Source organism: Parus major, chromosome 14, assembly GCF_001522545.3.
Source record: "Parus major isolate Abel chromosome 14, Parus_major1.1, whole genome shotgun sequence".
Classification (NCBI taxonomy): Eukaryota; Metazoa; Chordata; class Aves; order Passeriformes; family Paridae; genus Parus; species Parus major.
In genome coordinates, this window is record NC_031783.1 from 6,235,547 (window position 1) to 6,251,355 (window position 15,809).

General features: G+C 41.6%; 1 protein-coding gene across 1 annotated transcript in view; it reads right to left on the reverse strand.

The window, feature by feature from the left end:
• Nucleotides 1–13,854, reverse strand: part of LOC107211146 — a 73,947-nt gene extending 60,093 nt beyond the window's left edge. Inside the window, exons 1-9 of the mRNA XM_033517999.1 lie at nucleotides 13,762–13,854; nucleotides 11,029–11,108; nucleotides 10,568–10,618; nucleotides 9,743–9,903; nucleotides 8,711–8,781; nucleotides 6,572–6,737; nucleotides 5,527–5,664; nucleotides 4,575–4,764; nucleotides 3,428–3,555 (exon numbers count right to left, since the gene is read on the reverse strand). Of these exons, the coding sequence (XP_033373890.1) occupies nucleotides 3,428–3,555; nucleotides 4,575–4,764; nucleotides 5,527–5,664; nucleotides 6,572–6,737; nucleotides 8,711–8,781; nucleotides 9,743–9,903; nucleotides 10,568–10,618; nucleotides 11,029–11,089 (966 nt within the window). The 5' untranslated portion in view covers nucleotides 11,090–11,108; nucleotides 13,762–13,854. The remainder of the gene's footprint in view (nucleotides 1–3,427; nucleotides 3,556–4,574; nucleotides 4,765–5,526; nucleotides 5,665–6,571; nucleotides 6,738–8,710; nucleotides 8,782–9,742; nucleotides 9,904–10,567; nucleotides 10,619–11,028; nucleotides 11,109–13,761) is intronic.
• Between the last annotated feature and the right edge of the window lie 1,955 nt (nucleotides 13,855–15,809).

Here is a 15,809-nt window from a genome sequence, read left to right on the forward strand (position 1 = left end):
GGAGCTGCAGCACAGGTCAAGATAAAACTGCCAGACTGATGGACTTCCAGCTAATACAGTTTTAGACTGTAAACTGACTTCATTCTGTTTCACACCTGCTGACTAGAAAAGCTCTCATCTAATAACTCCAAGCAAAATTTTGCAGAGAAGCAGCCATTTTTCTTTCTAATAATAAAGCTTTAGAATTAACTGTCTGACCAGGTGGGCTGTTTTCATTTTTTAAGGCTGGCTGCATTGAAATTGAGCTGTCATTGAAAATTCCTCTATTTGTAGTATCATAATAACAAACTGTGTTTAAATCTGACTCCCATTCCCACCTCTGAAAGAAACATAAGAAAAACTGGTTTTCATTCCACATAGAAGCTTGCTTTTCCTTCTACCTGTAGATCTGCCATATTAAAAAAAAAAAGAAACTAGGTAAAAGCAAGCAATTACAATGCCTTATGAGGGGAAAAAAAAAAAAACAAACCAAAACCAACCAATGATGAAACATCATGCCCTGAAAGTAAACTTTTTTGGGTCCGACTGGGGTCCAGGAGCAAGGAAAAGCAAATCTGACATACTCTTGCCCACCTTTCTCAGTGCATCCACAGCCACATTCACCAGAGCTACTGACCAAGCACCAAAAGCTAGGCAGCCACTGGAAATGCAGCCTCAGCAGATGTGGTGTGACAGGCTTCTCTCCAGTCTCTCTCAGGAGCGGGTCCCTTTTCCCCACCTCTTTTTCTATTCTTTGTCAGAAGGCAGCTTGTTCACTTAATGGTCCATTAGCTAATCTACATCCACATTGAAATTCAATCTTGTCTCATAATAGCATTAAAAAATTAGACAACAACTTTGCTTCCTTGGAAATGACACCATCTCCACCTCCATTTTCTCATCCCTATACTGTTTTCCCCAGAGTTGGAGACTTTCCCTTCCATTTATTCTTGGTTTTGTGTCCTGAAAGAAATGCATAATCTCACCTCATTCAGAGTCAAACAATAAAGGGACAAACAAGCTCTACATGCTTAACAGTGCAGCTGTCTCCCAAGCAACGCTGGGGGCATTCCCATAACTTCTTTCTTGGCCCAAAGGATATTTTATTGATTGAAATGAAGGATGATAAAGATTCTCTTTGAAATGTCTTGTCACACAAAAAGAACACCCTGAAACAGTGAAAATGGTTGACAACCAATCAAATCCTTTGCTGGGACAGGCACATGATGAATAATTCACCTCTCTTCTAGGCAGTGGCACACAGACAGTAGCCACTTGTGCTAATCTTAGAGATTTAAAAAACAAATTTCCCACACATGAAGTCAGTAGGCCTCTGGAGGCAGAAGTGACATCCCACTGTTACTGGGAAAAATCATTTACCATTCTTTCAAAGACACTGAATTAAGAGTGTTCCACAGAAGGTAGGATTTAGAGAAAGTTTCTCAGATCTGCTGCAGTAATTTCTTTCTTCAACATTTTCCAGGCAGTATGTGACCCTCTAGTCTGTGCTTAAATGCCATTTCCTGCTGCTGTAACACTGACAACCATATGGAATTAAGCATTATCCTTCTCCAAGAGGCTGCTTTTATTCTTTATTAGCACCAACCATTATTATATGGCTCTCTTAGCCCTCCATAGCCCCCGTCTCCATAGCATGTAGCTAAAAGAGATGGTAGACCTGCTTTTAACTCAGAGATAGAAGTCTATCCCAAATTTTGCAACACCTACAAAGGCCATCTGCTGCTTCCTCCTCAGCCCCATGCTCAGGCTTTTGTCAGGCTGTGGTACCAGGTCAGACTATGATCACCTTTCAACAGGTTAGGAGTTAAGTCTGGGGCTGGAATTTATCACAGCTGACTAAAGGTGCTTCAGCAGCTGTGACTTGTCCTGCTCCACCCTGTGCCTTCTCCTGAAGTCTCACACACAAAACATGAACACCTACCTGTGCTCATGAATCATAGGTGATACTAAGAGAAAGGTGAACACACCCAAGATATCACTGCAGAGCTGCAATCCAGCACTGCACTTTTCTCCAGTCCCCATAAAGCCTCTCCTCCATTCCCCAGTATCTGTGTCCAGCCCAGGGGAAATACAGGCAGAGCTTCTGTTCTTTGACATGGGACTTCATCTAAACAAAGGAAGGCGAGTGCCTTCCATGCTGGCTCTGAAGCTTTCTGTTAACATCACTTGTACCTATGTGCATTTACAGGAGAGATGTTAGTCCCTCTGTACAGGAAATAACCTTGCTCCAAAGTGCGAACCATCTGATGAGAAAATAACCTCAGAGGACAGAGAATATATCAGGAATGAGCTGACTAAACTCATCAGTGGCAAATTCATGGAGGAACCAATGCCCTGTTTAGACCATTAGACCATACTTGTTTTCCAGTAATATCCTGACCAAAAATTACTTAAAGAGTGTTTTCTTCTGTTTTCACATTTACATTTTTTTCCTGGTTTTTCTCTGTAGGAACTTCACTACTAGCAAGAACCACTCTATTTGAAGGATAATGGGATACGAAGTGTGCTCTATTTGCCCTTGGTTGAGCTCAGGTGAAGAGTGATTAAGCACCATCATCTGTTGATCCTTCTGTATTGTACATAACAGGTGCTTTTTATGACCTAGAAGGCATTCTTGATAACCTCTGAATTTCAGAGATAAGGATCTTCATTTCAAACACAGTGACAATTAATGACTGATTCAGCTTCTGCTAGTACCAACAAAAAATACAAGACCCGAGAGAGCTAAGGAGACAGGCAGACCCTCATCTAGAATGATGGTAATCATAAAAAATATTTAAGTCACTTCCTGTTCCACATGACCAGAAGATTCCACCCTGAGAAGCATTCATCACTGAAAATGGCCTAGGGGGCAGAGATTCCCTCTGGACCCAAGCCAGCATCCCCAGAAAACATGATGATTGATAGCAGTTCATCAGAAGCACAAGGAACCTACCAGCCAAGACCCAGAGGTAAGGGCTTCATGTGCAAACTGTTTTGAGGGGATGAGACAATATAAGGGCCACAGAACTCCAATAAACAGCACCAGGGGTAGTACTACACACAAAAGCTGTAAAAGATGTGTTTTACAATACTAAGTATCAAAACTGCTAGTGACAACCCAAACCAGATACTTCTTCCGCTTTCGTTTTTTCACAGAAAAACAAAAATTTGGGACATTTTCTTTCCCATTAATTTAGAACATAGTTCAGAATTGCTTTTGCCCAATATATGTTTTAACTCCTCAGTGCAATTTACTGTTTATATAAGAAAATGACATTTCAAAGCATTTTCTCTTTCTCTAAATCCATATTTTAAAATGTCCAAAGCAATGGAAGACTTCAGTATTTCAAAATTGCTGCACTCCTGGTCACCTCTTATCTGTGTAGGAGAATTCTCAGCCCACAAAGAACCTCCCAAAGAAGCAGAGTCTGTGTGTACAGCTTACCTGGTAACTTGCACTGTGTGCTAAGCAAAGCTTCCACACCAGTTCAGTCACTTCTGCCCCAGTGACCTCCCTCTTAATTACCTCCCTTTCATAGAGAATGCTGGTCACATACAGATCCTCAGAGTACCCTGGAAAAAGAACATAAAGGAAAAATCACACCTCTTGTGATTGCTGGCAATTTACTATGATTATCCTATATGCAAGGGGAAAGTTTCTCTCTGAGCCTTTATTTCTGCCTGTAAGAATCTCCCTAGGTTCAGTACAGCCAAGGGATGAATATGAATGCCTGCAGTCAGTTTGAATTTAAGAGCACAACAGAATAAAGACAAGTGTGACCCAAAAGAAAGAGTCAGAGAAACAAGAAAAAGACACACATGAAAAAAGCCCTATTTTCCATCCATACATCTCTTAGTATGGTCCTGCTACTTTACATTCACCACTTTTTCCAATGTCGTCTAATCACTAGTCCCACACTTTAACCACCAAAAAAACCAGCAGGAGATCTAGGTGCCAAGAAAAAGAAATGGCTTGGCTCTGAACCTCTTCCTGAGGAAGAATCCTATCTGCTTACGTTGGTATAATTATAGACAAAATGTCCTGGAAATCTGGAGGTTCCTTTAAAAAAAAGAACCAAACAACTATTTAGAAACAGACAAATAACATGTTCCTCAACATTTAGAGTTCAACTTTGAAATAATTCCTCAGGCAAGCCACCTATTGACTTCAGTAAAATAATTTTCCTAAGGAGAAACACAAAGGAGAAAAGAAGAGCTAAAATTAAAACAGTTCTCAGACATGGCATGTCCTTAATTGCAAGCCCTAATGGAACTATTTAGGTTCCATTTTGATAAAAACTAGGAGTTGCCCACAGACCAGGGAATGCTGGTCTGCATACAAGAGCACTGGGTATGTAAAATAGATAAAGAGGAGCTGGCTATTAAAGACCGTCACTTTTGGAAACCTACCCAGTTTTGGAGATCCACAGAGTTTTGTTATGGCAGGCACAAGCCCTCAAAGAAGGGACAGCCCAGCCTGTAAAAACATCCACTTTAAATGTGAAAATCATGGGTGCAAAGAGTTCTCATAGGCAAGACAAAGTCACAATATTTTCCTAGGAAACACTCGACTTTAGCAGAAACATGGTTACCTTTATGGTAGAGTGTCTCTGTTTCCACTTGCAAGAGTTTGAGTGCAGACTGTGTCTGTGTCTCTGCCCCACTGCCCTGCTGAGGGAACAGCATCACACGGTCGGACTCAGTGCATTTGGCCTCCTCCAGGACCCCATCCTTAATGCTCTGGGCACATTCCAGCTGGGAGGACAGGATCTGCTGTTCAGACTGAGAAGAACAGACACCTCAGGAAGATCCTTGATGATCTGTGTCAGCCTACCCAATCCTTCCTCTCACAACTTCACAGAGGATTCCAATTCTGGGATAGTGGGAAGTCTCTTGTCTACACCTCTGACAGTGCCCAGCCTGTGGAGATTAATGCACTCCTTATTTTAGCCTAGTTTTTTATCACTGAAAAACAGCTGCTATTAACTATCAGCATCAAATTCATTTCTGTTCACAAAGCCTCAAAGTTAATCAGATATTTTTGGTCAGAAAAGTAGAAAAAAGCAAAAGGCTGGTAAATTTTGAATAGCTACTACAGAAAAATGTAATGTTCACCTAATAAAAATAGTACAAGATACAAGAATTGACTGTATTTTCTGTCAACAGTGGAAACCTGCAAGTCTGGCATTTAGAAAATTTAGAAAACTTCTATCTTTCCAAGTTTTCTACAAAGAATAACTTCATTTTTCTAATGTATTTTTTTCTTACTCACATCTCTCTATTCCTCCCTTCAACAGTCTATTTTCAGTTTACCTCTATAACATACTTTAATGAGAGTTTAATCGAGGTGCCTAACAACCTCTTGCATTTATACTATAATATTCATCAATTAAAATGCAAACTTGCATTAAAACAAATTCTGTGAGTAACAGACATTACAGGGAGAATAATATGCACCATTTCTTTGCTAAGAACTCAAGTTTGGGCAGACACTGTCTTCAAATAAGTCAAAAGCAAGAGCCAGTGTCATTCCCCAAAACTTACTGATGCATGAGGAAGAACAACAGACTGCACAGAAGTCAAACCAGAAGAGCGATGGGAGCAGAGGTTTAAGTCCTTTGTCTTTACAAGAATGGGACCCTTTTGCTGATACCTGGTTGGGCATATTCCCAGGACATCCACCTAGTAACAAACATACACGATTGAATCACACATGCACACAAAAAATACAAGGAGATAGCGTAGGTTATTGCAATTAGTTTTAATAATTACTTTTTTTGTAATAACAACAGAGATCTAAATTCTCCCTAGTAGAACACTGGCTTTGCCACAAAAGCTATGAAAAGGCAAATAATTTTAAAGATGTTGGTCAAGATTATAGTAGCCAGGCTCTGTTGCTTTGTTTAATTTCACTGTGTTATTCTGAATCAGATAATTTACAGACATGTGTTTTTTCATTTCAGATTTTGTGTGCATGCAGGGAAGCATTAATTTAGAAGAGCATTACTAGGCAGAGTAACTTCAGTTACATATGTGTGTTCCAAGCCCTACTGCAGAACATCTCTTTAAACACTGACACACAGCAGTAGCCTGAGAATAAGGCAGTGTTCATCATGCTGAAGGTCAGTCTAGAGACAGCTCTTCGTAAGAGAACTGCAGCCCCTGAGGTGTGTCAGCTGCCCCCATGCAAACACTCAGGTGACAGCAGGGAATGCTGGACTATTGTTTCAGTGTTACACAGCAGAAATTGAGCTTAAGCATTGAAATAATTTCAAAGAGCTCTGAGAACATTGATCTCCCTAAATTATTGAAAAAAAGTTAAAAAAAAATAGTCATTAATTATGTGTACTGTGTTTTCTCCATAGAACAGGTAAAGACCTGGCACTAGAACTCGGGTAACCAAGTAGTGGATTCCAAGCCTCAAAAAGAATGTGAATTACAGGTAATTTTAGAACATTCACTACAAGAAGCAATCTGATGACTGCCACTGTCTGCTGAACCAAGTGGCAAAACCCTTTATTTAGAAGTGGAGTAGAATTAAAACATACAAGAACTAACAGTCACCTCAGAGCATGACTGACAGACTCACCTCCTCAACAATGGCACCAACAGGGAATTCTTGAGCTGTCTGCAGGACACTGAGAATGCCTCGCTTGATGTTCAGTGCCCAGGTCTGTTCACTCCTCACAGGACAGAGCTTCAGAACTTTCCCATCATGGAAAGAAAAATGAAGAGGATGCTGTTCTAGTATTTCCCTGTGATAAAAGAGTTTATCATTTCTTGCTTCAAAGAGTGCAAGTCAATTTATGACATTAAATTCAGATTTTCCTCAACAGAGCTGTTCTTCCACAATGGATCTCTCTCGCTCTGTATCTGCATTCTTTACAGCAAGCCTCTATTCTTCATAAATTCAGCCTAACCCAAGGAGGCCTTAAAAAAATCCCTAAAAACAAATCTTCTCAAGATAATCACAGCATCCTCAACATAACTGTAACAATAAAAGCAGTCCTGGCAAATTATTTACAAGTAAATGTACTTATGGCAATGATTCTTGTTTAATTAAGAGAGAAGTTCCATTTTATGATTCAGGGTATCTTTAGCTTCAGTAGGCATGTCTGAATTGCAAAGAAACTGCACCATGCCTCCTCAGCTGTGATGCACACAAGAACAGTTGTTTCCCAATTGACCCATATTTTCCTGCTCTGCTAGGTGAGCATACTTGGGCTCTATCCCAAACTTATTCCCCAATCTCTGCCATTAGTACACTTCCTAACGGCTTTTGCTATCCCAGATTGAGAGTACAGTGTTTTCTACCTTTCCAGTGAATCACTTTTTAACATTGATTTTCACTCCTAATATAACCTACTTTAATCATATATTTTCCCTCTAAATGGGGAAAAACAAACTATCCAAAGGAAGAATTCCATAGTAGCCCAGTGACCAGCTCCCATACAGGGAGCTAGACAGCTCATCCGCACATTAGATGGGGTGATAACTATTCATCTAATCAATCAGGTCACAAAGTAAGAGATAAAACTTTAATACACCAAGATCTGGATAAAGCCCTTCCAGAAGACACTGGGCACATAGGATAAGGGTTTCAGTTTCTGAACTCCTAGGCAACTGAGCCTGTTTTTGCTACTATCTGTAGAAATTACATGCATGTTCAGAGGACAAGCTAGACTACTGTATATTCACAATAGGCTGAGGCAAATGCTAATAAGGCTCACTTGTCTGAATAATTATTTTGAATAGCCAAGCTTCACTGAATGCTTTCTTTGCTACCTCTCTTTTTTGGCTTCTCAGCAAAGAACAATACACAACTGCTCTTACTGCTATGAACATCTTGCAAGTAACTTCACAGAAGATGTGCCTGTACACTCATTTGAACTCTGATACCGCTGCCCATAGAGAGAACACAAAGTTCTTCCTGATGAATATAAAAAGCAATGCATTTACTCCAAGCTTGCTCTTTCTGACCCTCTGAATTGAATCAATTACCTCAGCTCTCAGTGTTGTTTAAAGGCTGAGAATTCAAGTGCCAGGACAAAGAGGAAGATTACAAGGCTGAGCTTAATCAGACAACAGAACTGCTTTTTTTTTGATGACAGAAGAAGCATCAGCTCTCTGGGAAAATGTCAGACTTCCACAGTTTGAGGAGATCTTTTTGTATACTGGAGACTATACCTTGGCTTGTCAGTGAGAAACACTGACATATGTTATGAATGAGCTACTAAACCCGAAAAACAGAGACGGAAGAAAAGCTCATCGGACAAATAAAGGAAATATAAGTACCCTGGAAGAAAAAAAACCACAACATTTTGCCTTATGAGAATCTTCTAGACCAAGAACCTCTGAAATCTACTGCAAAACTCAAGAGTCCATAGAAGTAATATCTGCAGCCCTGAGAGCTGTGATCTACACGTGCTGCTATAGGCCTGGTGATTTGAACTCAGAATAATTTCAACTGTCTATTGTCCAAATGGTTTTACATACAAAGGGAGGAAAGTTACATTGAAGGAAAACTTGTTTTGACCAAATGGCTCTCAATCTCTCATTTTTGCTTATTGTTCTTGTATCTGGATCATCATTTAAAATACAAAAATAAAAAGAATCCCTAAAACTAAACAGAATATGAAGCAGAGTAAACTATGTCCAGTCAAGCTGCTGCTAAGCCATGTAGTTTCAAAAAAACCCAAAAAATAGACCCGATTAGAAGGTTTTCTACCTTAGACTGTCAATTTCTTTCAGAGACTCCTCTCTGGATGCAAAACTTTTCTTAATCTGTACATCTTGAACCTAGAAGCAAAGATTATAGGCAATAACTTTCATTGTCAAGAGGAACTTGTGGATTTATCACATCAGTTTATCCATACAGAACATTCACATGAACAAAGGCTCAGTGTGGCAACAGAACTGTATTAGCCCCATCTTCAGGTGGCATATCTGAGGCAGTTTCCAGAAAGTTCTTCTATGAAGAAGTTTCACTCATTATTAAACACATTTTATTCAGCACTATTATATCCCTTTCACTGTCAAGCCACTAACCAGTTAATTTTTATCCATGTGCTAGGACAGAGATAACTATGCTCTTTGTTGACCTCATGTATCTGTGTATTAAGTACACACGTGTCAACCCCCCAGCAAAACCAATGAATTATCCCCTCTGTTAACCTGAAGGAAAACCCAGGCAGCTGAAGCTGATTTTTCCTGCTGCCCCTGTAGTCCTAAAGCACCCCACCTAGCCTACCACAGGGGTCACCCCAGGAGGAGCTCTGCAATTTGAAACTGCTCTGTTGCTCTTGTCACTGAGACAGATCTGTTGTGATGAATGGAGTGTTACAAGATTGAATTTTACACTGGGCTAGGAATGGCACCAATCCAGCACATCATACAAGTTTCTCAAGTTCTCTTAAAAATGAGCTTTTTTAAAATTACTGCTAGAGATATGGAAGTGCTTTAAAGCAAACCAAGTTCCTTTCTCCAGTTCTGCACTTCATGTAACAAAAAAGTAAAACTGTTGTGCCACTTAGAAAAGCAAACAATTATTCTCCTAATCTTCCTTTTAAAACTGGCAAATACTTAATTTCACGTTGTGGTGCATCAAAGCAATACCGCAACTCTAATTATGAGATCCAGAATTGAACTGGCTTTTAATTACAAGAAAAACAAATGTTTGAAACATAACAATAATCCCAAAGAAAAATAAGATTCCACATCAGCTCATCCCAATCACTCAAACTATTATGACAATACTTACTTTCAAAACCATGTGGCAATTCCCCAATACTTCAATGATCACTGTGCTCTCCAGAGAGATGCCACTGCCTTTGTAAATATTTCCCTGCAGGAATGTGTTGGTGACTGCTGAATACCTGTAGCTGTATCTAGCTCTTTTGGGGAAGTATGATGCACTGTGTCCTAGCAAATAAAAAAAAAAATTTAAAAAAAAAAATAAAAAAAAGGGGGAGTGGTGTTTTAACCTATTAATCTTCCCCCTCTATTTTTTTGTTCTTTTAATCTTTCAGCCACTGAAATCAGCAAAGCAAAGATATTCAGATTGTTCCCCTCCCACTTGGACTTTCAATTGAAAGAATTGGGTTTCTGAAAGCACCCTGCATGCTGGCTGTAGCTCCTGTAGGGAGGGGGAAAAGACTTCCCCTCTCCCAGGCACATAATCTCACAATTTTCTTCAAGGCAAGAAGTTAATTTCCAAGGGCAGAAAAGCAATGTAATGCATTTACAGCACAATGCTCTTTCAACACCTTTCAGAGAGCAGCAAAGTAGGACCTTCACTACAGCAAGATGAAACAGATCTGTTCTTCATGCCCATGGCTGGGCTTAGTCCCACACTGGTTTAGTCCTTTGCTCAGCTCTAACACTTAGGAGTTTTTCAGAGTTCACAGAATGCAAACTTCAGGCATGTGTGGGCCTGGTAAACCATAGTGGAACTTCTCTGCTATTTCCCTGAATGCTGATCACTCAGAACTATCATCCTGCTCAGAACACAATATCCCTGCAGAAGTTTTCAAATTCCTCTTTCCTTATTATACAAAAAGCCTGAATAAAATCTTGTTTTACTCACCTGCACATTCTGCAAAACAGGAAGCTCCATAACTTAACCTCTCTGAGGATCCTGCAATGACAGGTAACAGAACAGAAAAGCACTGCAAATTTGTGTGCAGCTCAGCACGGACCTGCTGCTTCTGAATTTCAGTGAAATTGCTGAAATCCAAGCATGGTCCTCAAAACAATAACTAAATCCATGACAGTTTTTCTATAAAGTATACAGGCTGACACAATCTCACTATTTCTGTTGCTTTCTCCAGAATGCTGAAGGAAGATGCACTATTTAACGCATCCTCTTCTCCAGGGAGGGTGCTTTCTCACCTGCTCAGTACCACTCAAAGAGCTCAGCAAAGTGCTACACTACAGTAAAAATCCAGACAAAGTGCTACAAGAGCTACTACAAACCTACAAGCTGTGACATAATGCTCTGTTTTGCCAGTGAGAACATTTCTTAGCAGAAAAATTTCTTCTACTTACTCCCTGAAGCTCCAGCCACAACAGCACAGAGTAAAATGATGGTGAGCAACCCTGTGGCCATCAAAATCACCTCCTCAGACCTGAAGTTAACAAAAACACATCAGTTCTACTCTCAAAGGCACCTCTGAGCAAGGCACTGAAAGAAAATTTCCTTCACAAAGCAGGAGCTCACTATTTCAACTCCCCTCTTCCAGCCAGAGGAGGGGCTCTGGCAGGGCAGCCTGCAGAGGGGAGGGGGAGGTTGTAGTAAGGGGGAGAGACAGACACACACATAACCACTGATCCCATCCCCAACAGCATTTCAGCCTTTTTGCATAAGAAGAGGAAGAGAATTTAATCTATTAGAAATCGCACAAAATTGGAAGGAAAAGAAATTACGTATATGGCATCATAACAGAGCAAATGCTCAGAACGATCCCATGCAGTGAATGTAAGCTAAATAAACAAAAGTAAAAGTCATCCTAGCAATCCCTCCTTGATGATTAATCAACCAAAAAGCACATAGGATGAAAGCCAAAGCTTTGGGACTAAAGTGAAGGTGTTTCCATTGGGAGCAAGCAAGTTCATGAGAGGCACTCATCTCACTAAACAAAGTTCCAAACCTCAAATGGGTAAAATTGTGTGTGAATAGCACACAAAACCACTGAACCACCGTCCTACTGGTACCAATCAGGTTTGTACAACACATGAGATACAGACTTTCTAGGCAGTCCCCTCTTCCAGGCCTGGAGCTCTTCCCTCACTTCCCATGTACTCTGAGCCCGTGTTCAGTCTCCACACATAACAGAACTGATGGCGACAGCTCAGCTGCACCAGTGTGCCAACACCTCCCAGGGAAGCTGTGTGGGCAGGTAAACATTTGTTTCCTCCTGCTGCAAGCCCTCTCGTCTAGGCTGAGCTACTGTTTGCTTCAAATAAGAGTCACAAGTAGAAATTTAGATAACAAACCCTGGTTATCTAGTGAGTAGTAGCGACCAAGTCACTGGTACTACTCTCCCCCACTAGGTTTGTGCTGCTATGGCCTCTTTCCTGCACTTACTTCCTCCATCACACAACATTTGCTCATGAAATGCTTACAAATGTCAACTTCTTGAGTGTGCTTTGCAAACATCAATGACTAAAGAAGGTGAGAGAGCAATTCCAGTCTAAAGAGTTAAATACTCCATGATCTAATCTGTGCCCCTCTATCAAAATCCCTGACTAACCAAATGCCAAACTCGGAGTCAGTCTAGGTTTGAAACTGAATTTAAAAAAAACTTCAAATATTTAATGCAGCAGCTCAAATTTCTTAGAACCAACCCAAAGCAGTAACTAAGAAAGCCTTCTTCTGCCTTCACAGCGATTTTTCAGAGTATTCTAACTTTGAAACTTCTTCAGAGATTTCATTGTGGAAAATTACTTGCAGAGTTTGCCATTTTAACTCTGCTAAGCTACTGTCTGGTACTCGTTCTAATTTTAAGTGTACAGCTCATCCGGGCATAGTGTGTACTCCTAGTAAGCAGACATTTAGCTGTTGGTCTACTATCAGCAATATGGACAGAGGCAGGAAAGTTAATAGCTGGGCAGGAGCATAGAAACATGATGAATTTACCAGAAAATTTCTATATTGTGACAATTTTCTTCTTGAATCACTACTACTGCCCAGTTTCCACACCAATATGACTTTAAACTGTTTATATAATAAGATTTTTCAACGTATTTCACATGGCTATTGAAAAAAAAATCTTTAAAGCAAAAAAATTTGCATTAAAGTCAGTAGGAACAACAACACTGAAACTAAAGAGAATTTCTGCTTTATCATGACACTGCTTCAAGTGCAGAGTGTAACTTAGGCTTTGTAAAAGCTTTGTAGCTTCCCATTTCTTAGGAAAGAAACTATACTAATAGAAAAAGAGGAAAAATATCTTATGGTTGGGCTATGAGCATGCTCAAGAATTTGGAAATCTGAGCTTGCTTGAATCTTGACAATTTCATAGGCCCAAGAACAAAGAAATTCACAAACAAAACTCTAGAGCTTTTTTTGATAAAAACATTTCAAACAGTTGTTTTCAGCAGAGCACAGATTTGGGGCAGTTTTTATGGAAACATCTAAATATGGAATTAAATGCCTGAATAGCAGCTAGGTCTTAAATGCACACTGAAGTCAAACTTTTAAGATAAAATATCACGTAAGTGTCCTGTGCACTTGGCTCATGTGACTTCCCTCATGTAGTTGTTGGCAAGTGCAGGATGGAGCCCGAGACCCAACATCTTGTAAGCATTTTTTCCTACCTCACACGAGGTGAGGTTTTTCTAAAAATTCAAACCACCACCCCCTAAACAGGCAGAAAAAGAACCTCCTGAAGAGAAATTTCCAGCATGTTGCTGTCCTAGACAATCTTAAAAGACGGAAGAAAATCTGGCACACATGCTGCAAACACACTGGTTTAATGACAAGAGACCCACGCTGTCTATAAGTCTCAGAAAAGTATTAATCCATTTTAATGGATACTGAACTCAAGTTTGGAAAATGAATTTAATAAAAGGTACCATCTGTCAAACAACAGGGTAAGCCTATCTGTGGACACCTGTCCATTATTGTTGCCAAGAAAACCTGAACTTTTACAAACTGGCAAAGTCTGCTCTGTATAGGCCCCACAAATAATATCAAATTAATATTATTGTAACACTGGCGTTTAGCCCTAAGAGCCTAAGGCAGGAGGGAAGCATCTTTGGCCAGGGTCCCACACCCACCTGTGTGCTCGAAGTCCTCTCGTGTCCGGGAGCTCCGCCTGGATACGGACCGAATCGAGCCTGCGGAGCCCTCACAGCGCCGGGCGGGTCCCGGAGCCCCCCCCTCACAGCGCCGGGCGGGTCCCGGAGCCCCCCCCTCACAGCGCCGGGCGGGTCCCGGAGCCCCCCCCTCACAGCGCCGGGCGGGCCCCGGAGCCCCCCCCTCACAGCGCCGGGCGGGCCCCGGAGCCCCCCCCTCACAGCGCCGGGCGGGTCCCGGAGCCCCCTCCTCACAGCGCCGGGCGGGTCCCGGAGCCCCCTCCTCACAGCGCCGGGCGGGTCCCGGAGCACCCCCCTCACAGCGCCGGGCGGGTCCCGGAGTGCCCCTCACAGCGCCGGGTACCGTCCGGGGCAGCGCTCCGGAGACATCAGCCCGAACGCCCCCCACCTCTGGGGAAAACGCCGCGAAAGCGCTGCGAGGCACCAACGCTTTCCAGGGCGTTTTCCCAGCCGAAGTTAAGCGATGGAGGGGCCACCTGTCCGCCCCAGGGCTGTGGCAGCGGCCGCTCCTCGGCGGACAGTCCCCAAACTCGGCCTCCGAGCGCCGAGGAGCAGCCGAGGAACCCGCGGCACAGCCGGGGCGAGGGCGGGCAGAGCGAAAGGGTCAGCGATGGCTGCGGGGAAACGGGGTGATGGGGCCGCAGCTCCAGCCCGGTGTCCATTTCGAGACGTGCAGAGGAGCTCCTCATCAGACTGATGAACAACAGCTGAGGGAGCTGGGGGGCCTCAGCCTGGAGAAAATAAGTCCCAGGAGGGACCTTCCCTCTCAGCTGCCTGAAAGAGTGGTCTGGCATTGGGAGTGCTGCAATCACCATCCCTGAAAGCATTCAGAAAAAACGTCCGTGTGGTGCTTAGGGACATGGCTGAAAGGTGGAGCTGGAGGTTAATGGTTGGACTCAGTGATCACAGAGGTCTTTTCCAGCCTTAGCGATTCTATGATTCTGTTATCCTAGAGTAAAAATAAAAATCTTAAGCGCTATTTCGTGAACAATAAGAGCATTTTACGAGGCATGTGCCTGAGTACTACTAGTTTTGTGTTAGTTACAAAGACACAGAGCACTCAGAGTAGCACCAGGAGATGGTACTTCAGAGGCTGTGGGGAGCAAGAGATGGTAATTGCTTTGGGTTTGTCTTTTTTTCCCCCCTAATGCTTTTGTTAACCCCTTGCTTCATTCAAATACACTGTGACTTTAAGTCCTAGAGCAGTGTCTGTCATAACCCTGTTAATGTAATGGTCCTCTGGAGCTCACTGAAGCTGCTTTTTGGGGGTAATTTTTTGTTACAAAGACAAAGCTATAGTGTGAAGCAAAAAAGCCAACCACAAAAGGACTTTCAAAAGACCGCCTACTGACTCTTGGTTTACTTTCAACTTGGGCACAGCTACTTTCAGCACCTCCAGACCACACAACTACCTGGTCAGACATTCAATTTTCAATTTCTTTAAAAAATAAATTTAAAAAACAACAACAACAAAAAAGAAAAATAAATGTTAATGGTTATAAGAAGCACTTCCTTTGAAATCAGTTGGTTTCACATGCACCTTTTAGTGTCCTGGTTTGAAAAAGTCCTAAGATGCTCATTGGCAAATTTATTTTTATACTGGATTCACACCCAGCATATAATACATGAGAGTATTCATCTCACACAAAACACATTAAAAGTCATCCTAAAGAAAATAAATTGTAATCAATCATTTTAATAAATCATATTGCCGGATCTTATGAAGCAAATAGGAACACAAAAGTTAATTTGCTACAAAATGCATTCACCTGAACTACAAAAACTTTACACCTTTGTCACAGGACTTGCACATCTTAGTTTTTACGCCAAGGACGACATTGTGTACTCCATTACTGACCTCCTGCTGCTCAGTTATGGATTATATTATAACTGTATTATTAACTAGGTTTGAGTAGACCAATCATTTCTTAAAAAAATATCCTCCTGGTTAGACTGCCGGAAGTGCTTTCACAAACACTGCAATAAATAGCAGCTTCTTCAAACCACTG